Source organism: Agelaius tricolor, unplaced genomic scaffold (genome assembly GCF_023055355.1).
Source record: "Agelaius tricolor isolate 1412-34295 unplaced genomic scaffold, bAgeTri1.0.p SCAF_67, whole genome shotgun sequence".
NCBI lineage: Eukaryota > Metazoa > Chordata > Aves > Passeriformes > Icteridae > Agelaius > Agelaius tricolor.
Genome location: NW_027269327.1, coordinates 320,892 through 348,095, shown reverse-complemented (window position 1 = coordinate 348,095; position 27,204 = coordinate 320,892). Strand labels below are relative to the sequence as shown.

Below are 27,204 nucleotides of genomic sequence, written 5' to 3'. Positions count from 1 at the left end.
CCTGTTGTTGTAAAGGCACTAAATCCAGCCTTTGTAATTCTTCTGATGTGTTCAGCACTTCAGAAGCCAGAACATATCCACAAAAAAAAATAAGGAATATATAACATCATGGTAGGTGTGAATTGTGGATGAATTGGCAGTCTCAGACCAATTACTATACACATCAAAACAAAACAAAACTAGGGAAAACTAGTACCTAAAATTTAGTCTATCATGATAAGGAGAAAAAAAATGATGTGTACAAAAAACCATTCAAATCGCTGTAATAAAATTTGGGTTCTTTTTTCTGAAATAGCAACAGTGATTTTATTGGAATTATGTATAAAGTAAGACATACAGTGTGGAAATACAGGAAAATACAAAGTGAGAGAACAAGAAAACAAACAATTAAATGTTTTTTTACTTAGGTGTTGCAGACATTAATTACCTGGCTGCAGCCCCTGGGGTGTGAGCTCTGGACATCTGGCCAACAGCAACAAAACTGTGCTTGCAACCTCCCTTTTCTGATGTATTTATTCATATCTCATATTGATCTTCGCTTGGCTGTGGCATGATGGACATTTTTCATGGATAAAACAGGCTTAGCATCTAAGAAATACCTAAACAGGGCTTCAGAACAAACAAATGGCGAGACAATTTTTTGAGAAACAAACAAACAAAAAATGGTGAAACAATTTTTTGAGAAACTGGCAGTACTTCTGGAAGGAGAGCATAGAGGATCTGAAAATTCTGTGGAATCTTTCTCAGCTGGTAGAATGCCATGGGCACATTTAAATTAGTTCCATACAGATGGGCAGATCCAGAATTCCTTTGCATATTATTCCTTTGCATATTCCTCCTAATATTATGCAGAGATATTCCTCTTGCTCTCCTAGGTAGGAGCACAGTCCAAGCAGAGACTTTGGCATTTGTCTCTTTCCTCCTTCCAGCTGTTATTTTTCTGATAGATTGAGAAGTTTCTGTAGCACTGGAACAGAATAAATAGCATTGTCTTGTCAGGGCTTTCTATCTGCACTTTAGTATTTGGCTTTGGCAAACAGAATGGGATCCCTGGATCACACACCAGGCAGACAGAGACAGCACTGATGGAAATTCTGATCACTCCTCACACAGGGACAGCACAGGAGCTGCTGCTGAGCACTCCTCCAGCTCCGGAAAGGGAAAAAGCCAGGGAAGAATTGCCCATAAAAGGGAGTCCCTTGGGTAGAAAAAGGGAAGCAACAGCAAATCCTTGGCCCAAGAGGAGTCACAAAGCGACTCAAGTACAGAATGAGTTGTAATAATCAGACATAATTCAATAAAAGTCCGTGGTGGAGGCCCAGCAGATGTCAGCTATTAAGATGAGGGTTGTTGGAAAGAAAACCAAAGGACAGAAATGCTTGTCCTGGATGAAAACAGCATCTTAAGAGACAGACAAGGAAACCTTGAGCCTGGGAAGGGATGAAGGTTCAGCACAAGTCTCTTCAACTCTTTGAACTTCCAAGTCTTGCAAACAGGGCCCAGAACAGGTAATTAAAATTCACCTCCCCCACAGAAGAAACACTGGAATAGCTAAAAATGTTTAAACTGGTCACACAGAGACTGAGTCACACAAAAATCAGCAGACTTTCTCCAGGGGAATCACTGAGTTGATCTACCAGATCTGTGATGATTTATTTATAACAAGCAAGAAGAAAAAATAGTTGTAAAATATTTACTCTTAAGCACCAGATTATAAAATTAAATGCGTATGAAATCTGAGCTCAATGCTGACATTTAGAAAAGATGTCTGAATCGAGAACTTGGTATTTTTAGCCACATTTAGAGATCCCAGGTATTTTTAAATGGATAGGTTGAGTGCTTTGGCCTGAAGTAATCTGTCTGTGTGACATCCTCATCTTCCCACCTCCCTCAATGCAACCACCAATAGCAGTGCCCTAAAATAAAGCAGATGTTTTCCTGCCCTCTTAATTTATGTGCTGCTCTAATATTTCTGGGAGAGAAGGAACACCTTAAGTATTCCACATATCAACAAGAACAGCATTTATGTCTTTTGATTCCCTTAAAATCTTTTACAGTCTTTGGTTTTCCTTTAAGAACAACACTTGGACATTTCTCCCTTCAAACCCATGGCCATGCTCTCCAAAGAAGGTATCTAGCACTTGTGAAGTATTTATGGAAGAGGTAAGACCTTGTGGTTTAGAGAAGACACACACATTGTCCCTCAAAAGATGCAGCAATATCAAAGATTGCTTCTGCTATTAATGAAACATGAGATCAACACAACAGCATCTAACACTGATGGGTTCAGTCCTATTTTCTAACAAAATGAGACTTACATTTCTTTGTGTGTGTGTGTGTGTGTGTGTGTTCATTTCCTTTCATAATCACTATTGAACCCATTTTGGTCCCATTTGGCAGAAATATGAACATGCCAACACTACAAGCTCCCTACAACTAAAAAAAATAAATAAAACTTTATCAAAAGCAGTATTCTAAAGGAAAATAAGAGAGGCACAGTAAGGAAGAAGGAAAAGGCATGTTGCTGACAAGAAAGCATTGGAGAGCATGCAGGGGAGCACTGAGATCTCCCAGATCCTGACCAGGGTTACTGAGGACAGGAAGCCTCAGAGAGTCAGATGCATTCATTAACAGCAGGACTCAATTACCTTAGAGGTCTTTTCCAACCTTAATGATTCTGTGATTCTGTGCTAATATCTGATTTTGTATTATGAATACAATGATGGGGTGTTTTTAATAAAGTATTAGTCATTTGAAGACATGGTAGCATTGTTAACGTGGGTTAGTGTTATCTAATGCAGATGCAAATGTTTGACATGAGAAATCTGCACAGATTTCATATTCTCCTCTTTTGGATCCATACTGGAGACAATAATTCTATGCTTATTCCAAGAAAATTCAAGAGAATAAATGAATTACTTTCAGTCTTGACTTTGTGTGATGGTTGTCAGCTTGTCAAGAAATGAAACCAAAGAAGAAAATATGGGATGGATGAAAGTCTCCCTCAGATTTCTTTCTTGGGAAAGCATGACAATTACTTTCTACAGACTCCACTAACCACAAACATCCTCTAAACACGTATTTCCTCCTTATTTAATTTTTGCTACAATGAGCTCTGCTCATTGTCTCAATATCCTTCTACAGAGAAAAGTTATGGCTTGGATGTGAAAATACACAATTGTCCAGTAGTAAATTATTTTTGTAGGTACAGATTCTAATATGTATGTCTTTCTCTTTAGGGAAACAACTCTATATGTAAAAGAATCTACATGCAGTCTTCCTACACAGCATTTACTGCATTTTGTAAATGTATTTTAGTCTACTGAAAAATCAATATTTATCCTAAAGAAGAATAACCCCCCAAAAATCGAGGCACATTAAAGCTGAGTGACAAATTTGGGTTGCAATATCAGTCTCAGACCCAACATGGGAGTCCAGAACCTGCTCCACCACCTCAGGCATCAGTCTGCTGTTGTACTAAGCACAATTATTTCCCAAATATCTATTGTGAGTTTTCTTGGGTTGTTTTCCCTCACCAGGAATAGTTTCTTGATCAAATGATGTATCTGATGCTGCTTTTGGTATCTCTTGTAGTGTTCTAGCAAATGAAAGCATACAGAAGATTTAAGCCCTGTTCAGATCAGGGCAACTTGTGATCTGAATCAATGGAAATTCCTCCCCAAACTTTTCTTAATACATTTTAAAATTATGTTAAGACACAAGTCAACAGAAAATGGAGGACTACTCCAGCCTTATAAAATCTGCTTCTGATTTTCTAATTCTTGCAGTAGAAAGCCACCATAACAGTCTTCAATGTCTACATTTCTCACAAGGTTTCCCATGCAATGAACAGAGACCTGACTGTCACTAAGACCAAACTGACTCTTGCATAAAAGCTGTTAAACAATCCAGTGATGGTTATCCTGGAATAATAATGTAATGACAGATTAATGGTATTAACCATTAATCATCATGGTAATAGAAGACAGGATAATGTGCTGCAATCACAAACCCTTGGCTGGATTTTGTGATGGGTAATTGCATCCCACTCACCAAGTGTTGCATGTTTGTCCTGGGCACTGGGAGAGCTGTGCCTGAGCCCCAGAGGTGGGAGCATTTCTGTCTGTGCAGAATGACAGATGGCTTCCAGCCCTTTGGGATCCTCTGCATGTAGCTCATGGAGCAGCACTGGAATTCAGAGGAACAGATGTTCCTGTAATATGTAGGAAGAATGTAAGCGTCTCCATTTACTTTTAAGATAAATGTATTCAATGCTGTTAAATTTGTCCACAGATATACCAGAAAAATAATAATGAAAAAAAAAAAGTATTATCGTTGCTTTCATGATTTAAAAGGCATTTGCTTCTGGGTGGATTTTATCAGTTTGTTGGGCATTTTTAACAATAAAAATACTGATACTAAAAATGAGCTAGGCTTTAGACAGGAAAGGCAGGATGGAGGAAATAAACGAATCTTTTTGTAACACAACAGAAAAATTTCCAGCCATGGAGTAGTCCTATATAGTAACTACAAATCAGCTAGTGATTTTTTTTTTCCATGGTGAAATCTGCAATGCCAATAGAACATAAAAATCGACTGCAGTTCTAGTCATTTACCTAAGACCTTTTACCACTAGAGGGCTGAAGGAACGGCTTCAACATGAGCTAGAGTATCTGATAATTAGGCATTATTAGAATGAACACTGAGATTTTACATGCTTAGAAACAAGATTTTCCTAAATTAAAACAAACAAACAAAAAACAAAAAACACAAAAAAACCCCAACAAACAACAAAACAAACAAAAAACCACAACCCCCCAAAAAACAAAACAAAAACAAAAACAAAACAAAACAAAAAAACAAAAACAAAAACAAAATATGTAGCATATCTTTAGAATATTTAATAATCTCTGTTAGTGCACAGATCCCTGAGCAAATTACCTCCAGTTTGGTTTAAAACTAGAAACTGCCCTGGAAAATGTGTGAAACTCCTGTACCCTATCACATTTCATTTCTGGTGCTATTAACCACTGTCCAAGCAGTGTAAGAACATTCTAGCAACTGCATAAGGGCACTGAAAGGAGTAGCCCAGTTTGCAAGCACTGAGCTGCCAAACATCAGCCACAGCTGAAGCAGTGGAAAAGCTGCTTTGCTTGACAAAGTCCACAGCCACTTTCATGTTGCATCTGTGGCCAGCTTCCTGCTGGATTTATCCATTTTTCCCTGTGATGGTAGCCTGAAATTCCAGATTTTTACTTCAAAAATGCACGGTCCGGTTGAGAGGGAGCATGTGAATGTGTGAGTTCTGCCCAGACCCATCCATCCTTTAGCATGTTTCAGCCCAAGCATGCTCACTTTCAGACACAAAATAAGAAGGATAATTGTGCTGCTGTGGAAATGCAGAGGCAGAATCTGAGCCCACAGCTCAGCTTCTGCCATGGTTGTTGTATGACACATAAACCAGCACCATGGCCTGCAGGTCAGGAGATTAAGGCACCACTCAGGATGTAAATATCCCAGATTGTGAGGAAGGAGAAGGAAGTTCTGTGAGTGTTGCAGCAGGTGACAGCTCTTCCTTTTGACACTGGTGTGAAACACTTCCCACCATCAGAGGGACATCAGAGCCACTCTGTGCTCAAGCCTGGCTCTGTAGCCGTAGGCACAGCCCCTCTCATAAAATACAGACACTGATGGACGGGCCTCCAAAGGCAAAATTATCTATAAAGTGTTGTGAACCCAACTTCACACGGTTTTAACTTGGATTCAGGAATCTTTACAGCTTGGCATGCAAAATTCAGCATAGACACCTCTTTAATATGTCAGCTCATGGACACTACACCTAAATCCTCAAATGATGTATTGGGCAGTTTTTTCTAAATCCTCAAATGATGTATTGGGCAGTTTTTTCTAAATCCTCAAATGATGTATTGGGCAGTTTTTCAAGGGATTGTCCAGCAGTGAATGGTCCTGACTCAGGAGAATAAGAGAAATCTCACCAAAGTTGTTCAGGAAGTGATCCTTGCAAATTTTCAGGGAGAATGAGAAAATTCCTGATTTAAACCAATCTTTTGGACACATTTTTCTGCGTCTTAGGTCAAGATTTGGCACAAGATTTTATTTCAATCTTTTCTTTTAATGGTAGAATTTTTTTCTATCATAAACAGTTTATATAAGCAGTTTACTGAAAAAGAGTTTACAAAGCTCCTGCTTCTTCCAGAAAACCTCCTTTCTGGTAGCCTGGCAAGCATGAAGATTATTTTGGCATTGCTCTGTGATTTTGCAGTTCCATAGTCCCAAAAAAGGTAAAAAATTGCTTTGTTTTTCAGCTGACATCAAATTCCATTGGATTTAGTGGACAGCTACCATAAACAGGAGTAATAATTAGATCATAATTCATATTTTTGAGGCATATTTATGCTATCCTCAGTACCAGAGGTCTGTATTACACACAGGGGTTTAATGGCACAACTAAGATTTTGAGCACATGATTTTTTTCCTGAAGATGACACTGGATTATTGAGAGCAATATTCTGTCACCTTTCTGTCAACAGGAAGAACAAAATGTCTCAGACCTTGTATGTATGATCATCTGAAGTTAAAGGAACACATCTTTGCTTGTTTTTCAAAATGAATCATAAAATGAATGTCCATTTATAAATTCTGCTTGCATGACACTTGGGAAAGAGAAAATTCATTTTGCAGTGAATCAACAGCAAAGATAAGGTCAAAAATAGAATTTAAATAATTACTGGGTTTAAATCACTGGGTAGGTACCATGATGAAAATTTTAGCTTACTGTGTAGTTCTCTTCAGAAAGACTAAAAGAGAAGGGATTTATATTGGAGTATTGACTTTGAACTTCTCTAAGAGAGCTATACAATATTTAGGCACTATTCTGAGGGTCATTGTAGAAAATTTTGAGATTAGATACATAGCAATAAGAAAAAATGAGCTAAGAACCACATCTGTAATTCGTCACCACTGAAAGAGATTAAATTCTTGAAATAATTTGGTTCAAAATTTGCAAAAATATCTATTTACAGAAATAAAAATACAGGTAAAGATTCGATCCTTTAGCCTTCACATGAGCAAGAGTTAAAGAAAATCCAATGACATGAAGAAAATTGTGTTTAATTGCAGGATTTCAGATGAAACAATAAGTTTTCTGTTCTATGTGAAAACCACAGGCATCTGCAGCATCTTGGATTGCACCATGTCATCCCCCAGATATTGTTAGAGCCATTTCAGAACCACAGTTTTTACTCAGCAACTTTTGGCTGAGTTTCTTTCCCCCTGGTCAATATGGGAACATTCAGCAGTGATCACCTGGACTAGAACATTCTGCACTACTTCCTATTTATATATATATATTTTTTAATATATATTTATATATATATATTCTGCATAGCTTCCTATTTCCCTTTGCCACTGACACCAGTGGAAGGAGCTCATTGTGATTTCACTGAAGTTTGAGTGCACTTTTGTGAGTGTTCTGTTTAGGACATGTATTAGTTATAAAAACAATTACCAATAGCAATTTTGATTAATGTTATGTGCTGTTTCTTCCAGAAATGGCTTAATCTACCAAGGTTAAATACTCAATATATTACATTTTAAAAGCTGAGAAGACTGTGCAAGTTTTGTAGAACTAATGAGATTAGTTCACTGCTCTCATGTGAAGCCAGACCAGCTGAGATTCATCAGGACATGACTCAGTAATATCTGGAGGTACCATCTGATAGACAAAAAATTTCTTTTTCAGACACCTACAGCAGCAGAGCCTCGCCACTATAGGATTTCACTGTATCAGGGTTGCTTGCTGGTTTACATATTTTATGCCATTAAGGACTATCTAATTCTCCTCTAGTAAGAGAAATAAGCAGGAATGTGCCATCTGGACTTCTCTTTTCCATTTTGGTGTGATATGATAAATTATTTATCTTTCTCAAATCAATCATCATTTATTTCTTAAATGCTATTGTTTTGCTAATACTTAGTAGCCATAGCATCAAAGCCGTGCCAGGGATGAGCTTTCTAAAAAAAGGGCCAGAGCTCCTTGCACAGCATAAATAAACAAAGCCCAGCAGGCTTTAGAGCCTCAAATTCGAGCTCAGAAAAGGACTCAGTACCTTTCTGAAAGGCTTGAATTACAGAATCCAATCCCATTTAATGCATCCCTGCGAAACAATATTCTGCTCCTGCTGCCTCTCAGGAAAATCTATTAATCTGGGTTTCCTTTGAGCATCTGCAATGGCACAGTGGAGCCACGAGGCGCTGGGAAGAAGTGCTTATGTAACTGTGCAGCTTTTCCTTTTTCCTCTTCTGGGAAAAACCTTCCAGGTTTGCAAGGGCTGTGACAATGCTGCAAACCACATCCCGTAGCTACTGGGATGCAGAAATCAGGGCTGTGCTGTGATGCTAATTAGCAACGTTTCCATTTCACATGGTTTATTGATAATTTATTTTCTATTCTAGTACTTTGTCATTCTTTTACAATTTTGAAAGGAATTCTTGAAATTCTACGTGGATCAGCCATTATGGGAATTTCAATATTAAAATAATTGGTCTTGTGCTTTGGCGCTGTAAAACTTCATTCACCCTCCAGCAGAGGGCAACATCTGAAAGAAATATTTCTATAAACCCAAAGAGCAGCTCCCTTTCGGATATTGCAGCTACAACATATGTTTTCATCAGGGAATCTTCCTTTGAAAATACAGTTTGCATTTGGTTACCCATTGGGCAAGTGAAAGAGCTTAATAATAATAATATCAGAAGACTTGCTTAAAACACAAATTTTATTTTTTTTTAAGTAGCACATTACAGAAACTTTAAAATGAAATAAGAGAAATATAATGGCTATGACTTAGAAATACCGAATTTTGCATCTTACCTTTTCTCCAAAGAGATAAAAGTTTATTATTATTAGATTCTGAAAGGAAAAATAATTCTCTTCAGAATATGCTCAGTTCATTCCAGTGCTGTAAACATCTCAGACCAAGATTGAGTGTTACAGTGGCCTACTCAGAGGCACAAAAACAGAGGACCAAAAAAGAGGTGGAAAATATTGAATTGCTTTCCAGAAAGCAGTCACTGATGGATTCCTAACATGACTTAAATAAGCTGTGTGAGTAAATGTGGGTACAGAGGTAAATATACCCACATAAACCTGTATCTATATACCTATATAAACCTATACCAATATCTATATAAACCTATACCCATGTACCTATATAAACCTATACCAATATCTATATAAATCTATACCCATATACCTATATAAACCTATACCAATATCTATATAAATCTATACCTATATAAATCTATACCTAAATCTATACCTATATCTGTATACCTATATAAACCTATACCTGTATCTATATACTGATATAAACCTATACCTAGAGGAAGGTTATATATAAACCTATGGGTTATACTTATACTTAGAGGAACCTATACCTATATACCTATATACCTATATAAACCTATACCTGTATCTATATAAACCTATACCTGTATCTATATACATATATAAACCTATACCCATATACCTATATAAACCTGTACCTGTATCTATATAAACCTGTACCTATATAAACCTATACCTATATCTGTATAAACCTATACCGAATTATATCTGTATAAACCTATACTGAATCTATATACCCCTATACCTATATAAACCTACACCAGTATCTATATAAACCTATACCTGTATCTACATACTGATATTAGCCTATACCTATAGGAACTTATACCTGTATCTATATGAACCTATACCTCTATCTATATACCTATAAAAACCTATACCTGTACCTATATAGCCATATAAACCTATACTTATATCTATATAGACCTATACCTATATAAAGCTATATCTATACCCATATAAACCTGGACCTACATAAACCTATACCAATATATAAACCTGTACCTCTATACCTATAGAAACCTACACCTATACACCAGTATAAACCTGTATCTGTCTAAGCAGACAGCGGGTGTTATCTGTTTATGGCACCACAGCAGCTTTATTGCGGCAGAGCCCGCCGGGCCCAGGAGCGGGGCTGCCTGCGCAAGGCCTCGTTCTGCCTGCGCCCCGCGCTGCCCGAGGGCAGCGGGGCTGTACGAGGGGCTGTACTCGGGGCTGTACGCGGAGCACCGCGCTGTACTCGGGGCTGTACTCGGAGCTGTACGTGGAGCTGAACGCGGGGCTGTACGTGGAGCTGTACTCGGGGCTGTACGCGGGGCTGTACTCGGGGCTGTACGCGGGGCTGTACGCGGAGCACCGCGCTGTACTCGGGGCTGTACGCGGGGCTGTACGTGGAGCTGTACTCGGGGCTGTACGTGGAGCTGAACGCGGAGCGGGGCGGGCGCGGCGCTGTCCGCGGTGCTGAAGGGCCGGAGCGCCCGGGCATAGCGGAGCCGCGGCCGCGCCGGAGGCAGCGCTGCGCGGACGGACAGGCGGACGGAGGGACAGACGGACAGACGGACAGACGGAGGGAGGGAGGGGGCAGCGGGCACGCCGCGGCTCAGCTCGGCTCGGCGCAGCTCGGCCGCGGCTCCGGGGAGTTGGCAGCGCCTGCCCAGGGCGGCGAGCGCACCCCGCCCCCGCCAGAGACGCGCAGCGCCCGCACCGCCTCGGAACGCTCCGTGCCGGGCATGGCTCTGCCTCCCGCCGCCGCTGCCGAGCCCTGCCAGGCCCAGGAGAGTTTGTGACCGTGCCCGGCAGCTCCGCGCCGGCGGAAGCCCCGGGGCCGCCCGCAGCGCGCCCTCCCCGCCGCCCCTGTCGCTGCCGCACACAGGCGCGCTCCTCGCCCTCCCCCCCGGCTCCGCACGCCGTCTCCACCTCGCTCACTCACACACACACACGCGCACTCTCCTCTCGCTCTGCCTTTAGCCGCAGGTGAACCGATAGCCATTGAATGAGGACGAAAAGTTAAGAGGTTAAACCAATATGAACCATCGTTGCTCGTAGCGGTGCCGTATCCAGAGCAGAGCATTATCCGGCGAGCATCCCCAAAGGAATGGAGTCGGTAAAACAAAGGATTTTGACTCCCGGCAAGGAGGGATTGAAGAATTTTGCTGGAAAATCCCTTGGTCAACTCTACAGGTAAGAGCGATATCTCTTACAGGATTCTACTTCCCAGAAAAATGGGAAGCTTTCCGTAAGCGCCCGTTGCTGCAGGAGGTGGAATGCTTTGAGGTTAGCGGTGGCAGGGCTGGGAGCTGTTCTGCTTCAGCTGGATAGAATCTAGATCCTGGAAACTAGTGCTGAAGCTGCTCAATATGGCACCCTCGTAACTTCCCTATCTGACTCGTAGATGGTGTCAGTAAAGATGCAGCAAAAGATTACCCCACCTTTCTTCCACAAAAACGGGATCCCATCTTGAAATCCTAATCAGGAGAGAGCAGCAACCTGTATTTTTGTTCCATCTTAATTTCCCAATGCACCCACAGGATCTTGCCTCCTGCCCTTAACAAATATATTTTTTTTAAATTTTGGTTTTAATTAGTCTTGTCCTTTGTGTAATTCCTCGTCGGATGAAGGAAAACATGGAGATGTATAAATAATTGATATCCGAACGATTTTTTTTTCTCCTGAAGCTGAAACATATAGAGGAATGTGTTTAATTATTTATCCATCTGCCTTTAGAAGCATCTGCTTGTCCTATAAATTATATACAGCTGCGATTGCTAAACTCAAAAGCATCACTTCTCTATATTTATGTGTGTAAAGAACACTTCTATCTGTGCCTTGTGCACACAGATAAATAAACCTAGATTCTTGCATGCCTATGAAGTGCATGCACTAAAGTTCACACATCGTTCTCCATCCAATCTGATGACTTTAGTGACCTCCACAACGTTTGAGAATAGTCTGTGAAATTCCAACAATTTTCGATTGTTCCGTCTGCTAGAAATGACCCCGAAATATTTGGCTTGGGGTGTTTGGTTAGTTTGGTTCGGTTTTTGGTTGTTTGTTTGAGTTTTTTGTTTTGTTTTGTTTTAGTTTTGGTTTTTTACGTTTGTTTGGTTTTTTGGTTTAGGGTTTTTTTTTTTCCGAATTGCAGCTATAAGGTAACTGCGGATTTGTCTGCCCAGGGTAGGTCACGTAAAAATCTTTTTTCCATATCTATGCGGCAGTGCTGGGCACAGACACCAGGCTGTTTCACAGCATGAGTCACAACTTCTGCTGCCATTTTAAGGGAAGGGGACATATCAGTGAAGTGATATAGACAAAATTAAGGCTTCCATTTTCATAGGAAGTGTACCATTGAGAAAAGCCAGAAGCAAAATTAAAGTCATCAACAATGCAATTAATTTCCTACGGTTTTTGGTTTACATTTAAGTCATTTTCAATAGTTGAAAATTAATAATAATAAAAAAGGATAATCCAGAATAACTGCTTAAAATATAATTTAGGAAATACACCTTTTTTTCGTTCTTATAGAGTCTACGAAATTTAAATAAAACTATTATCCCTACTACTTGTACAGTGAATAATGGAGAAACGGTGTTTGTATTTTCCAGCAAAACTCCGTTTGAATTCACACCTCGACTAATAAACGCGTGATTTGCTAATCTTTGTCAGCTCGCGGCAATTAAGTACTTTGTTTATTTTTCTTAGAATCTAAACCATTTTATTGCCTCTTACACATTGATTTCCAGCCTATTTCCGAAGACAAGACGCCCATTCAGGGAGAAAACACTCCTACTCTTTATCCATACGAACGAATTTTGAACAGAAACCCACGGTAGTTTATTTTATTCACAACTTTAACACATTTCTTAATGCCGCGATCTTTAAGCATGGAAATAACACGCCCAAAAAAGAAAAATCAGGAGAATTTCAGCTGAGTAGTTTATGGAGAAAATCCCTGTATTTTCTCCCGAACACGGATAACCTTTTAAGCCTTATTCTGGTAATTGTTACTGCCCTATCAGCCGGATGAGTTAACGTGAAAGAAATGCTCCTTCGAGTGGGAAAACGCTTCTACAGCAGAGTTGGGAGGCAGCGGTTGTAGAGTCCAGAGTGTCACGTAATTGCTTCTCAAGACGATAAAATTGGTTAGCTTTTCTGGTTTTTAATATCTCCGTGATTTCAGAAGAAGATTAAGGGATTCAATATGGGATACTTGCTCTATAAACCCGGTTTTTCTTGCTACCGACCCAGCATTTAAAAAGATTAAAAAAAAAAAAATCTGAATGTTCTAAATCACCTTTCGTGGTATTTTCCAGCTGATTGGAAACAGCTGCAAACAACCTTCAGATTCCTTCAGATCGTTCTCTAGGAGACACCGTTTCCCAGTAAAACCGAGGGAGTGAGGGCAAGGCGATGGTGCTTACAGCTGCTCTGGGAAGGTCAAGCCTGCGGAGCGCTCACACGCTCCCAGCGCGCAGATCTTTGGGGAAGCCTCCTCCGGCCATGCCAGCTCTCGGTCCTGCTGGGTTTTTTTTCACTGACAGCCATTTTGCAAATGTAAAGTAAACAGCAACATCGCCCTCTCCTCCTCGCTCCTCCCTCCCGTCTTTCTCTCTTAACATTTCTTTTGTTCGCAGACCTGGAGCGAGGTGCGCCCCGAGATCACCCCCTTGGCGTTTCTAGCACAGCGAGGAGGCAATAAAACCTCCAGGAGGCAACAAAACCTCCTTTTTCTGTGTCTGTGCCTCTGGCTGCCCAACATGGCGCCTCTGCAGTGGTTACAGATGATGTCTGCTTGGTGCGCCCTACATATTTCAGCAGAAGTCTTTAATGATAGATGAGCAATTCCCAGCCAGAGCTCCTCCCTGGGCTGCTGCGGAGGGCTGGGGGGAGCTGGGGATGACTAATCCTCACTCCCACAGGTCATTGCTAAAGAACAGTTGAAGGTGAATGGGAAGCGAGGAATAAATCCTCGAATCAATCTCCAAGCCAGAGGAGCGAGGGGAACGGTGAATTTTAAGCCTGCAGCTCCCCGAAATTGTTGTGCCTTCAGGCGGCCGGGCCTTGACTTTCCCTTCTTGTGTCGGGCAGAGTCCTAGAGAAGAGGCAGAAGCCCGGGGACACCATCGAGCTGACGGAAGATGGGAAGCCCATGGAAGTGCCCGAAAAGAAAGCCCCGCTGTGCGACTGTACGTGCTTCGGGCTGCCCCGGAGGTACATCATTGCCATCATGAGCGGACTGGGATTCTGCATTTCCTTCGGGATCCGCTGTAACTTGGGAGTGGCCATCGTGGATATGGTCAATAACAGCACCATACACCGAGGAGGAAAAATTATAAAAGAGGTGGGGACTTTTCCCTCGTCAATCCCACGTCCTCCCCAGTACAACTCGCAGTCCAGCACCTGAGCACAGGTGGGGACGGGCTCTGGGTGGTTCCGCGGCATTTCCCCACCTGAGCCCCGGTCCCTCCTCCTGCCGCTGCCCCTCCAAGGACGGAAATCCCGTTCCTGACGCAGAAACAATTTCTACCGATTATTCCCGCTTTTCCATTTCAGTTCCTAGCCCCAGTTTGTGCTATTATTGTGCGAACAATTCGCCCCACGCCGTGCCTGTCCCACACAGCCTTGAAAACCGCAGATATCTCCTAAAATAAACGTAGGGGATGGGAGAAGGAGGGCATCGAATAAGGGGCTGTTAGCGGGTGCATCTCTTCGTAAAGGAGGCGGGGAGGTTTAGCAGGAATGTTTGAAAACACCGGGGCGAATTGGCTTTCTCAAAAGGCGTTAAATGACCAGAGCCGGTTTAAAGCGAGTTAAAGAGCGGTGAGAAAGATGCGGCAAACGCGGATGAGTCTTAAACACCCAAACCCCTCAGACGAGCCCCGCAGGGCTGGCAGGAGGTGAGTGCGGGCCGTGCCCATCCGAGCCCATCCGTGCCCATCCGAGCCCAGCCGTGCCCATCCGAGCCCAGCCGTGCCCATCCGAGCCCATCCGAGCCCATCCGTGCCCATCCGTGCCCATCCGAGCCCAGCCGTGCCCATCCGAGCCCATCCGAGCGGCTCGGGGCTCACGGGCCCCTCCGGTGTCCCCGGAGGCACGGGCAGTGCTGGTTCCATCGCTGTTCTGGGTTTGTTTGCTGACCTGGCACGGGGCACTGGGACACCTTGGATGGCGCTGCGGGTGAAAGCTCCCGAGGGGCACAATTACAGCTTCCTCTTGTCTTTCTCTCCTTCTGTCCCGCTGCCTTGCAATGGAAGAAAGCGAAGTTTAACTGGGATCCTGAAACGGTCGGCATGATCCACGGCTCTTTTTTCTGGGGGTACATCATCACGCAGATCCCCGGAGGGTACATCTCATCCCGGCTGGCAGCGAACAGGTAACAGCAACTAAAAACAGTGCCTAAAGGGATGCGAGAGGGGCTGAGCCCGCGCAGCCGGGGCTCCCCTGCACCCCAATTTAACCCCGCTCAGGGAGGGAAGGGCAGCCTGCAAGCCATCCGGGAGCTCCTCTGTGATGGTGTCATGCTTCACATTTCATCAATATTGCTCAGTGCTCCTTCCAGCAGCCCCCCGGCTTTGCGGGGGATATTCTCATGCTGGTTTCCTTTTCCTTTAGACGGTCACTTAAGGAGGTTGTGGCAGCGATATTCAAACAACACGTGTTCAGAGGCAAATTCAAAGATTCATTATTTCATCAAAGCTTGAGAGGTTTTTTGTTGGGTTTTTTTTTCCTCCTGTGACTGAATTAAAGAATTTTATGATTTTTGTTTTAATGAAAAGGAAAACCGTCAGTGGGAGTTTTTCATTAAAGCATAAATGAATTTAGAATGGTCGAAAAACATGCTTAAATGAGACTTCCACAATGAAAAGAAAGTGCAGATGGTCCGGGGACTTAAGGACTCGTTTCTATGGTGTCTGGCATTTTTTCAAGCACCCAGGGTGCGAGTCTACCTGTTAATTAGATCCACTGAGTATTCGAGACACATGAGGCTTTCACATCCCTGCTTAATGCCACGGGCTCATCGTTTGCAGAAGCAGCAAAGGTCCTAGTGCCACTCTTCAAACCAGCACGGCACTAAGTGCAAATGGGTGCTAAACTCAGCCGTATTCAGCCTTAGCTCTTCTCGGGGGTGCGCAGCATGAAGGGTAGGCTGCATGGGCAGAGAGGCTCAGCCTGGTGAACAGGATGGTTTGGGTGTGCTTGAGACTGAGAGGAAGGAGAGAGTGTGGCTAAAGCAAAACATGCTCTCCTAAATAAATAAATAAATAGCTTTTAGACAGATCTACAGTAGAAACGAGTATTTACAAACACAGAGATGCTCTGTAACTGAGCAAACACCAATATCCTACCCTTAAAAACAAATAAATCAAAACATATAATTTTTAAACTGGGGTGTCCATTGTCTTTCTGTTTACAAGATAATGGTTCAGAAATCTAAAAGGCTTTCCCAAATAGCCATTAACAGCCATTTAAAGGGTTATTTACCTTTTTTTCCTCCTTTAATCATTTTCGCATCTTTACACAGTCTGTAACTACTCAGGATTAATTGGAGTTTTGGTTGAGTAAAGGCTGCAGAATCTGACCCAGAGAATCAAAGCTGTCTTCATTCCCCCAAACACCACCAGAACACCCATTTGAACCAATTCAGATGTAAAGTGATGCAACTACAGAGATTTGCAAGACAATGGTGGGGACACTGCCAGGAAAAGTCAGTAGCAGAAGCACACAAGTTGTCATATCGAATCAGATTTTTCTCTTCTTCACAAACATTTACATTTATGACAGTAACTGAGGACTACTCCAGTTAAGGTAGGTGTATTTTATCTAGTTAGGTATTATTCCTGTGGAAGCATCCATGATTCGGGTGTATTTTATCATTCCCAGGCATCTCACTGCCCAGATATCCTGAGGGGAGCCCAGGTTGCCCGGGGTGTCTGCCCCACGTGGGGTGATGGAACCTTCCCTTCTTTTTGTGTTTTCCACAGCCAAGTCAGTGACTGTAACTGGACTAGTGATGTTTTTCACGTTGGGAGACTGATGATTGTCTGATCATCTAGAGTTTATGAACCTCTCAAAATTCAGATTCCATCATGATATTGCTGATACTTGCTGTGGTCTTCACATTCCATCATTTGGGGAATAAGCAGAAGTGCTGATAAACTTGTGGGTCCCAAAGGATCCAGTTGTTCAGATGATATATTAAACCTTTGGTTGACTGAATTCTGTTCAATAGATGACACTTGAGTGCAAGGTAACATCAGGGAGGGAGGGACCCCTCTGAAAAGGAGCCTCACTGAGTGGGATCTTGGGCCATGTGGGAATAGAAACACATCACAAGCTTCCAACATGACTCTACTAAAGTAATCAGTGCCATCCCAGAATGTTTATTTTTCTTTACTTAGTGCAATGAGTGTGTTTAAGTCAGTGATGTTGGCCTTGGATGTTTGTGGGTAATTTGGACACATTCGTATCAGTATGGGTGTGGGAAAATTAGAGATTGCTTTAGAGATCTGCAATTGCCTTTAAAATGGCTCATGTGTGCTTGAGACTGAGAGGAAGGAGAGAGTGTGGCTAAAGCAAAAATGGCCTCCTCAAGATAAATAGCTTTTAGACAGATCCACAGTAGAAACAGTATACAGTAGTAGCATGGGTGTTGAAAAATTAGAGATTGCTTTAGAGATCTTTAATTGCTTCAAAAATGACAGTATAAAGAGATGCTTAGTGAAAAAAACAGCAAGAACTATGCATTCAGGATACATGTATATAAAAAGATTACTAGGAGGTAATCTGATTGGAAGTATACATAATAATTCCACTGGAAGAATTGCTTGGTATAAGTGTATGCTTTAGTCCTCTGGAAAGGAATGACAAGAATCAGCAATTGACAGCCATGCAAATGAAAAAAGCCTAAATAGTAACAATAGTGACTACCCACCACTGGCCCGACCAGAGAAATTCTGTTGTAGTCTTTTTCATTGGGTTTGAAATTCCTATAACGGAAGTTATGTTTTAGCTATTGTGAAATGTTTGCAGTAGAGGGATAAATAAGCAAAATATAAGGGATAAACAAGTGTTGAGGGCTGTTGCTACAGTGAATTTTAGGCTACATGGTCCCATAAGTAAGCACATGTTTTGTTTATAATCTAGAAATTTAATAAATTGAAATTAATATTCCCTATTTCACATTCATGCTATTGCAGCTGTCTGTGAATAAATTATCTGCTGTGCTGTCACACACATATGGGAAGGTGTGAAACTGTGCTCAGTTTTATCACCTCATCTCAAGATAATTTGACTATCATTATATTTTAAATTTCTGATCCACCCTTTAAATATCCTTTATGTTGGAAATCTATAACAAACCCCTTGCCCTACCAAGAGCAGTACTGAAATGCTGTGGCAGTATTTCCTCACTGATTTCCTAAGTGAACTGTTTAAAGATTTGCTGTAAATCAGGAAAGATTCTTTGAAATTAATAGGGCATTGTTAGGTTATGCAATAGAGAATTAATTCCCGATGCAGTTACAAATTTAAAATAGAAATATCAGTTTTGACTGTATGTGCCAAGCATTTTTTCGAAAGTAAATCTGCAATAATCACAGGGTATTTTTTATACAATGAAGCTGAGTAACCATTTTAGCTCATTTGTGTGTAGTCAAACATGAGAACATTCTGACACAGAGACCCAAAGGGCAGAATAGAATGCCAATTTTTAAAAATTAAAATCACCTGTGGTAATGACATATATTTCCTATTATCTGTCAAATCTCAAATCCTGGCAGCATTCACATTAAAAAATGTAACTACATGACTATACTGCATTTCTCCACAATGTAATTATCTCTCATCTATGCTGAACTCTTAATCATTGTCATTCTAATCTGAATGAAATTATGCAAATTAACATTTCACTTCAAATTAATCTTTGTTTCTCAAGTGCCATTCCTCGTGTTATTAAAGGCTAAGTCCTTCTTCCCAGCAAGTAATCTGATAGGATTATTTGTATGAATAAAATGAATGATATTTCAGACAACTGTCAGTGCATCTTGTCTCAGAGTCCCACAGATTTCCCCTGAAACTGTCATTGGCATGTCAGTGGAATCAGAATCTCCCTAACTCTGCCTTAATTACAACAAGCATAAACATTTAAGGTAAGGTATTGTTTTAGAAATACAAGTAGAAAGATGTCCAGAAGTCCACATCTTTACATTTCCCTATTTTAAAAAGAGAAACTGTTCCATTCTTTCAGCAGGCAGGCATATTGTGTGTTTTCTGACTTGCAAACAATGATTAATTCACAGCACGAGCAGGGGATTAGTGGCTGATTAAACAAGTGCCAACTTCTGAACTTCTGAGGACTCGAGCTGACCTTGCCTTGTGAGGGAACCCCCAGAGCTGCGCTTGCCAACCCCACCTTTCACATCCAGCCCCAAATCCTGCGGGCTGAGCTGCTCTCTGACCCTGGCACTGCTGTGGGGCTCATCTGTTCCCAGGCAAAGGAGCCAAAATTGCACAAAAAGCCCCCAGGATGCTTCTGTCACCCTGCTGCATTGCAGGCTCCTTTGAGTCCCAGAGTGTCCAAGAAGGGCACTGGGGAAAGTGGTGCTGGTGCTGCTGCTCCCTCTGCCATATGGTTCAGGGACCTTCCATTTTTCTGTCGTGAGTGATGAAGCTGTTTTCACAATTTAATGATGCAACAAGGGATTTGGGTGGGGGTTGTGCTTGATAAAAGGGGGCCTCAGATGTGTGACAAAAATTAATAATGTATCCAAGCCCTTATTAAACTGGATTAGATGGCGGGAGGTCGGCTCTTACATATTAATGCTTCATGAAGGGCTCATAATAGGATTTAGTGTGAGGAGCACAGAGACACATCCCCCTCCTCCCATACACACATAGGAATGAAAATAACCTGCTTTATCTTGATTTAAGAAAGCCAAATAAAGCTGTTCTACTATGGCTTCTGGCCACAGACTGTTTTTAAAGAAGTTCAGTTTTCAGCAATTGTCCTATGAAGCACGTTCAGCCTAGGGAACAAGTGTTCATCTCTAATGGCAAGGGCAGATTATTGTCTCTGGTTTTTTGGGTGTCTGAGTTCATCTACCACTCCAATATTCATGGCACAATCCCAGTTTTGTTATCCCTGTGCTGTTTTATGCAAATTAAAGGCCCAAATCAGAACAGAACACTGCATTCTGTCTATCATCTAGGAAAACATCAATTGTCAGGGTGAGCATTCCACAGGGAGATGTTTACAGGAGATGGGTCAACAGAGTCATCAGGAAAGAGCCTGTACCAGTCAGAATGACTGTAGGTGCCACAGAACAGCTAAACAGTGTCTCCCCACAATGGCTTCAGTTCCACTTAGTTAATTTGAAATATAAACATAAGTAAAAGTTAACAGAGGCAGGGTTATTATCACCAAAGGGGTATTGGGACAGCCAAAGGTGACACAGAGACTCCATCATCAGGAGGCATGAAAAGGCTCTTTATTATTAAAATCTACAGTTCTTATAGAAACAATGGTGGACCTAAGACCTGATTGGCCTTTAGGAATCTTCTCTCACACTATTGGTGAGCTATGAGTAGCACACTCTGGAGAACCACGTCACAGACATATTTCATGAAAAATTCTTTTGCCAGGATTTTTTCTCCTGAGAAGCTGAGAGGCCCCAGAGGAAAAGAAAAACAATAATATTATTTGCTGCTGTGGAATGCAACAGGTGCATCTGTGATTGGTCCAACAACTCCAGTGAGTTGTTTCTACTTGATGACCAATCACAGGTCCAGCTGTGTTGGGACTCTGGTCAGTCACAAGACTTTATTATCATTCCATTCCTTTCTAGCTTTCTGATGTCTCCTTTCTCTTTCTTTAGTATAGTTTTAGTATATCATTTTCTTTTAATATAATATATATAATAAAATAATAAATCAGCCTTCTGAAACATGGAGTCAAAATTCTCATCTCTTCCCTCATCCTGGGACCCCTGTGAACACCACCAGAGAATCATATCTATAAACAACAATTACAGAAACAGAGATAATTTTTTTTTTTAATTTCTTTCCCTGAGCTTTCTCCCAGCTTCCCAGGAAAATCCTGGGACAGCTTTGTCTCTCTCTGTTCAGAGGATATGTGATTACCACAGGGTTCTCAGAGTGATTACAGACTGAAAAAGACAACTAGACTAAGACAAATATTATCAGGAGTATTTAGGTTACAAAGGAAATGAACAAGTGAGATGATAGGTATATAATTTAAAAAAATCAATACAGGTAGTGTGAGTCTTCCAAATGAGTGGCTACTCACAGTTTGCAGTCAAGGAGATGAATATGAAGAAAAGCAGAAAATGCATGTGGAACAGCTGAAGAAAAAAAAAAAAGAAAAAAATCACACTATTATCAAGCAAAATTAATCTTTTCACAGTCAGTGAAAGATTATTTTTCCTTGATTATTTATGAAGCAAAAATTACTTTTTCAGAGTCAGCAAGGGCAGAGTTTATGTTTACCTACGTTGGAAACAGGTAAACCATCATTAATGGTGCTTAACTTTTAGCTTTCAAGGCACCTCATGCTAGACTGTTATAGGCTAAAATGTTATTTTCTCTGGTGCTGAGAAGCAGCTGCATAACGCTGCACTGACAACTGTGGCATTTTGGAACTAATTAAATACAGAAGGGAAGTAATCCTCATGACACAAAATGCAGAGAACCACATTTATCCTTGACTAATTTTCTCAGGACTAAATCTAAAGTTTTCTGAATTTAACCCTCCTTGTTGAGATATAACTACAGGAGTAGGGTTATGTTTGAAATTCGAGCTTATTTTTTGCATTCCATCCTCCACTGATGAAAATCTTTTGAAATCTTTATTTGTATAAAATCCACTACACAGTTTTCATAAAATTACACCAGATACTTTCAGAAAATCCTAGAATGGTTTGGGTTGGAAGGGACCTTAAAGATCCCCCAGTTCCAACCCCCATGTCAGGACACCCCTTTCAGAACCAGCTGATTAAGAAACTTCTTATTTATTAGGATTATATCACCCAGATATGTCAAATAATGCTGTCAAATAACTTTGCCCCCAGTTCTCTTCTGGTCTCGAGTTTCCACAAATCCTCACTGCATTTACAGTGGTATCTAATAAATATAATAATGATGATGATGATGATGATGATGATGATGATGATGATGATGATGATAATAATAATAATAATAATAATAATAATAATAATAATAAACTGTCTCTGAAACAAAACCCAGGGATGCTTCAGAGCATTAATTGCACACACTCTGTGCAACAAGTATCCTTAAGCACCTCTATTTGCTTTGTTACTTCAGTCCAAAACAATTTGTACACCGGGTTTGATGCAACAAAATGTTATTTAGGTTGTTTGCATAAAACCACTAATGTCACTGTCATTGTGCTCTGAAGGAATCTGCCTTTGCTCTGAGCAGTCCTGATACAATCAGCTGTAACCTGTGCCCCATAAACCAGAAAACACCCCAAAAAGCAGTACAGATGTCCAGCTTTTGAGTCCAACACAGAGTAGTTATCCTCCCAAATAACTCCACAAAGCATTTTAGAATTAAACCTACAGGTGATTGCTGTGATAAGTGTGTTATATATCAGCTTACCAGCATGTTGGTAAGCTGATTTGAAAGAGACAGTCCTGGTTTGAAACATTATTTAGCAGATTACAAATTTAAAGAGCAAGCTGTCCCAAAGCTAATGAGCTAGAAGGAATGAGTCAGAGCTTTAGCTAGACATATATAGATAGAATGAGTTGTAAAACAAAACCACAGGTTGAGAGATTCCCCAGCTGAATTCAGGCAGGAAAGAGAGGATTAGCAGAGTGAGCAAATGAATGAAGGAAAAAAGCAAGACAAGATCTAGAGGATCTGATTTGCTTAGTGATGCAAAAGAAAGAAAACAGGATTGAGGTTGTGGAAACTGAAGGGATTAAAACCATTAAAATAAAACAACAAGGGTAGAAGACATATACTGGATATATGTCTTATATATATATATATATATATATATATATCTGTCTTCTATATGTAGAAGATATATACTGGATATATGAAGTGAAAAGTTGAAAAAGAAAAACTGCTAAGTAGGCCAAATGCTTGTAACTTCTCAGATGGAAACAGATCTGTTTATGAAAGGATAATGTAAATGCACTTGCTGGTAAGAACAATAATTTGAATTTAATGACCCAGGATTCTTTTACATTTAGCATCCATTCCAGTGATGCTGTCATCCAACAGTGCCCAAGTTTTTATAAAATATACACTGACATATCAAAAACCAGGCCTGTGAACAGGCAAGGGAAGGCACAGCCTGAAAACTGTTTGTGGTTTTGGTATGAGTCTGTGGCATCAGTGGGCTTTGAAGAAGGCAGAAATGTAAAGGACTTCTTCTGGCTTGCTGATACACATGGATTTAATCTTTGCATGGCATTCCACATCAGTGCTTGATCCAGTCCCTTGAATCTTCTGTTTTGCTAAAAATCTCATTAATATTTTGGGATTTTTTTATCTTCCAACCTGGCAGATTGAACCATAGCAAATTCAGGCCATCAAAATGCACATTTTCTGTATCAAAGTCCTAGAAGGCCCTGATCATCACACCTGGTACAGGTAGAGATATGCTTTGTAAGGAGGGAAATATTAAGTGCCAGGTATCCCCTGAAATTTCTGTAGAGTCAAAGAAAAATCTAAGTTGAGGTGTGGATCACAAAGTGTCATTGCCAGCAACATTTGCAGAAGAAAAGGTTCTGAGAAGCTGCTGTAAGCCCACAGACATTCCAGTTAGGTCCTGTCCTCCTTCTTTGTGGACACTGTGTTTTAGTGGACAGAATGAAGCATTTAGTGCAGCAGTGAGCCCTGCAGTGCCTCTCAGACCGAATATGGTTTGGATGGCATGAAAGTACAGCAGAGCCACTCTATGCTGTATTGCTGCCCTTTGCAGGAGAAGGTGTGTCACAGATAAAGACAATAAAGTGAAATAATACATTTCAGAAAGCTCGAGCTGACAGAATAGTCCAAGAAGTCGCATTATGTGACACATGTTCTGCTGCTCAGAGCTGCTGCCACACGAGCACTCTCCCAAAAAAGCACTGTTCAAGAAAGAGCAGCAAAGGACAGTCAAAACCCAGCTTTAACTTTCATATCTGTTTCATAAAATAAGTCTTTCTTCAACATATTTCATGTGATTTCTGTAAGGAAAATGGCAAACCAACTCACCGGCTTGAATCCAAATAAATTAAATTTGTTTTATAATGGCGGGTTTTTTTAGTCTAATCTTTAAACTAGGTTGGGAAAACTTCAGAAGAAAGCTTGTGTTTTCAATCCTCCTTGTTTTCCACCCTATGTACCTAACAAATTTACCTAATGAATTTGTAACTATGACTAGGGAAAATGTTCTATCACTGTTTACAAATCAAGTATTTGATCAAAACACACACTTCATCCAATGAAAACACTCTCCTCTAGAATATGATCAATATTCATGTGAAATTGTCAAATCAGAGGTTTTTCAGAAAGGACCATGGTTTATATTTTCCATAGGCTCCTGTTTACAGTCAGAATAAACCAATTTATAATATTTTGAATTTAATTTATTGTAGTGGTGCAAAATGCTTTCACACATCCCCACACACCCACCCACACCCTCTGATTCCCTAGAAAACAAACAAAATAATCAAACTTTCCTATTCAGCAGATAGATCTTCCATGAAATGATGATCAGTGGCACTTTGGAGGGAAAAACTATTCAGTTACAGTCCTGAGATAATTTTCTATGGAAGCCATTGAACACTTTCCATACCTTTGTACTTTTCAATGCAAATCTGTTTAAATACATGCAATGGTGTTTTGTAGTTGTAAGTGACCGAGACTTACTGTTCTTTATTGATTTTGAATTGTAATGAAATTATGTTAATAATTCACTGATACAGCATATATTTACACATCTTAAAACTACAGCATTTTCTTGTTTAAACAAAGGTTTAAAAATTCATTTTAAATATACAGAGTTACTTTTCAATCTTTTTTAAGGGACAAATTTAGTTAAGGTACTTCATATGCTTTAGAAAAGATTCATTCTATTTCTATTTCTAGACTGAGTGGACTCGGTCCCAAAAATCAGAATCTAACATTGATCTTCAGTGTTTTGTCATTATCCAGAGAATAGAGACATCAATAATTGTGGAATTTATCAAATATATTAAAAAATTGACATAAATAAAAATACAGGAGGCTCAGATGAGGAATTGTTTCCACTGCATACACACCTAAAAGGGCCTTTAGTTTTATGTTCCATGAATCCTTTGCAGCAATTTTCATTCCCAGTCCCTGGGGTAAAAGGATGCCTCTAATGAGGACTCCTCACTTTCAGTTATCCTGTGTGTAACTGGATCTGCCATCCATCTGCCTGTGCTCTGTGCTCAGATCACTTTTGGAGCTGACTCTGCTTCCAGCTGTGTAACAATATCTGTAAAACACTGCAGAATATCTGTAACACTGCAGAATGCTCATGGAATGTGAATTTCCTGACAAAGGTGGATGACAATAGGGCTGCTGCGCAGGTGCAGAGATTAGAAATCCAAAAATACACTTATTTTTCTTTTGTTTAAAAGAGAAAAATGAGCCAACTGACTTGGAACCCAAACAGATTAATTCCCCATGCAACCTCATTCCATTCTAAGCACTGATTCTGAGCTGTCAAAGTAATTTTCTTTCTCTTCTCCTATCCCAAATGTCTCTCATTCAAATATGATTTTGCTATTATTACTCCTTATATTGCAGGAGGATTAAGTCACAGTTCATGACCTTTGAGGCCAGGGTCAGCAAAACACTGAAGATCAATGTTAGATTCTGATTTTTGGGACTGAGTCTACTCAGTCTAGAAATAGAAATAGATAAGCTATAGAAATAGAACTACTCAGTCTAGAAATAGAAATAGAAATAGATAAAAAAAGCATAATTTTTTGTTTCAGGACTGCTTCTGGTCACTTATGAGGACCAGAATTTATTGGGGTTTTTCCCATCTCTTTGACACACTACTACTGTATTTATTGTCTTCTTCTGTATGTGTTTATTTTCTTACAGATGTAGTTGCTGATTGTGAGTCAGAAAGGAATTTTTTTGCGAGGCTAGGGGCTGCTGAAGACATGTCATGACATTTTAATTCCATCCTAAGGCAAGGGCCCAGAATCATGGCAGTGCCATTGGGCTCGCCTGCTCCATCTCTGTGCTATAACTCCCTTTTCCCAGAGTTTACCTTCAGCCTGCTAAAGGTTTCACTTTGTGCCATGGCATTAAAAGCTTTTGTGGGGTTTGGAGTGTGCCCAGAATGAAATGGATTTGCAAGGATACCTCAGAATGAAAGTGCAGCCACCTGGATTTCCAAGGCTGAGCTCAGCCAGGGACTCCCTGCAGCAAGGCTGGGCTCGCTCCAGAGCCCAGCTGTGCAAACAGCTGGGGAGGTACCAAGGGCACAGCAGCTTTAAAAATGTGTGTCCAGCAAGGGCCACAGCTCTTCACTCAGTGTGACACCAGAACACCAAGAGGGCAAAGTGGCACTTGTACAAAGCTGGACAAGTAGAACGTGTACAACTACACTTGTAGAAAACTGTACAAAAATGCAGTGGGCTGTGGAGAGGAACAAACACTCCTAAACAAGCTGGAAATGACAGTGGAACCACACACACATTTAATTTGCCATGGCAACATCAGAAATCTAAACTTTCTAACCCATTGCTGGAGTTAGTGTTGTAGAAAAATTGAGCAAGGTGCAGAAATTAAACATAAAGGATCATAAATCACTAGCTTAATAGACAGAAAAAAAATGTAAGCAAAAAAAAAAAGGATTGCACAATTTGAGGGTTTGATGTGTGAGTCAGCAAAATAGTTTAGAAATGCCCTAGGAACAATCAGAATGTTCCATTTACCAACTAAATATATTCAAATGTGAGCTGCATTCAAATATATTTTGATTGACAAAATATGTAGCTCAAAATAAGTTTTGTTTTATATCAATAATAATAAATATTGCTAAGTGAGATATTTAAAGCAATGAAACAGTAAGGTTTTATAAAAAACACCACTATATTACAGTATTTTGTTAGGTAGAATTTAGTATTTGTGGAAATAAACCTAAGAAGATTAAGGGGCCTTAAGGAGAAATGCTTATGATATTTATGATTGTGTGCTGAGAGATACAAAGCAAATATAGGAAGGTTTATTTGCTCTTGATTGAGCTATAGAGGAAATGG

General features: G+C 40.5%; 1 protein-coding gene across 1 annotated transcript in view; it reads left to right on the top strand.

Moving 5' to 3' along the window:
- Positions 1–10,532: 10,532 nt before the first annotated feature.
- The window catches only part of SLC17A6 (solute carrier family 17 member 6), a 30,719-nt gene continuing 14,047 nt past the window's right edge, over positions 10,533–27,204 (top strand). Inside the window, exons 1-3 of the mRNA XM_071417110.1 lie at positions 10,533–11,110; positions 14,015–14,267; positions 15,181–15,299. Of these exons, the coding sequence (XP_071273211.1) occupies positions 11,025–11,110; positions 14,015–14,267; positions 15,181–15,299 (458 nt within the window). The 5' untranslated portion in view covers positions 10,533–11,024. The remainder of the gene's footprint in view (positions 11,111–14,014; positions 14,268–15,180; positions 15,300–27,204) is intronic.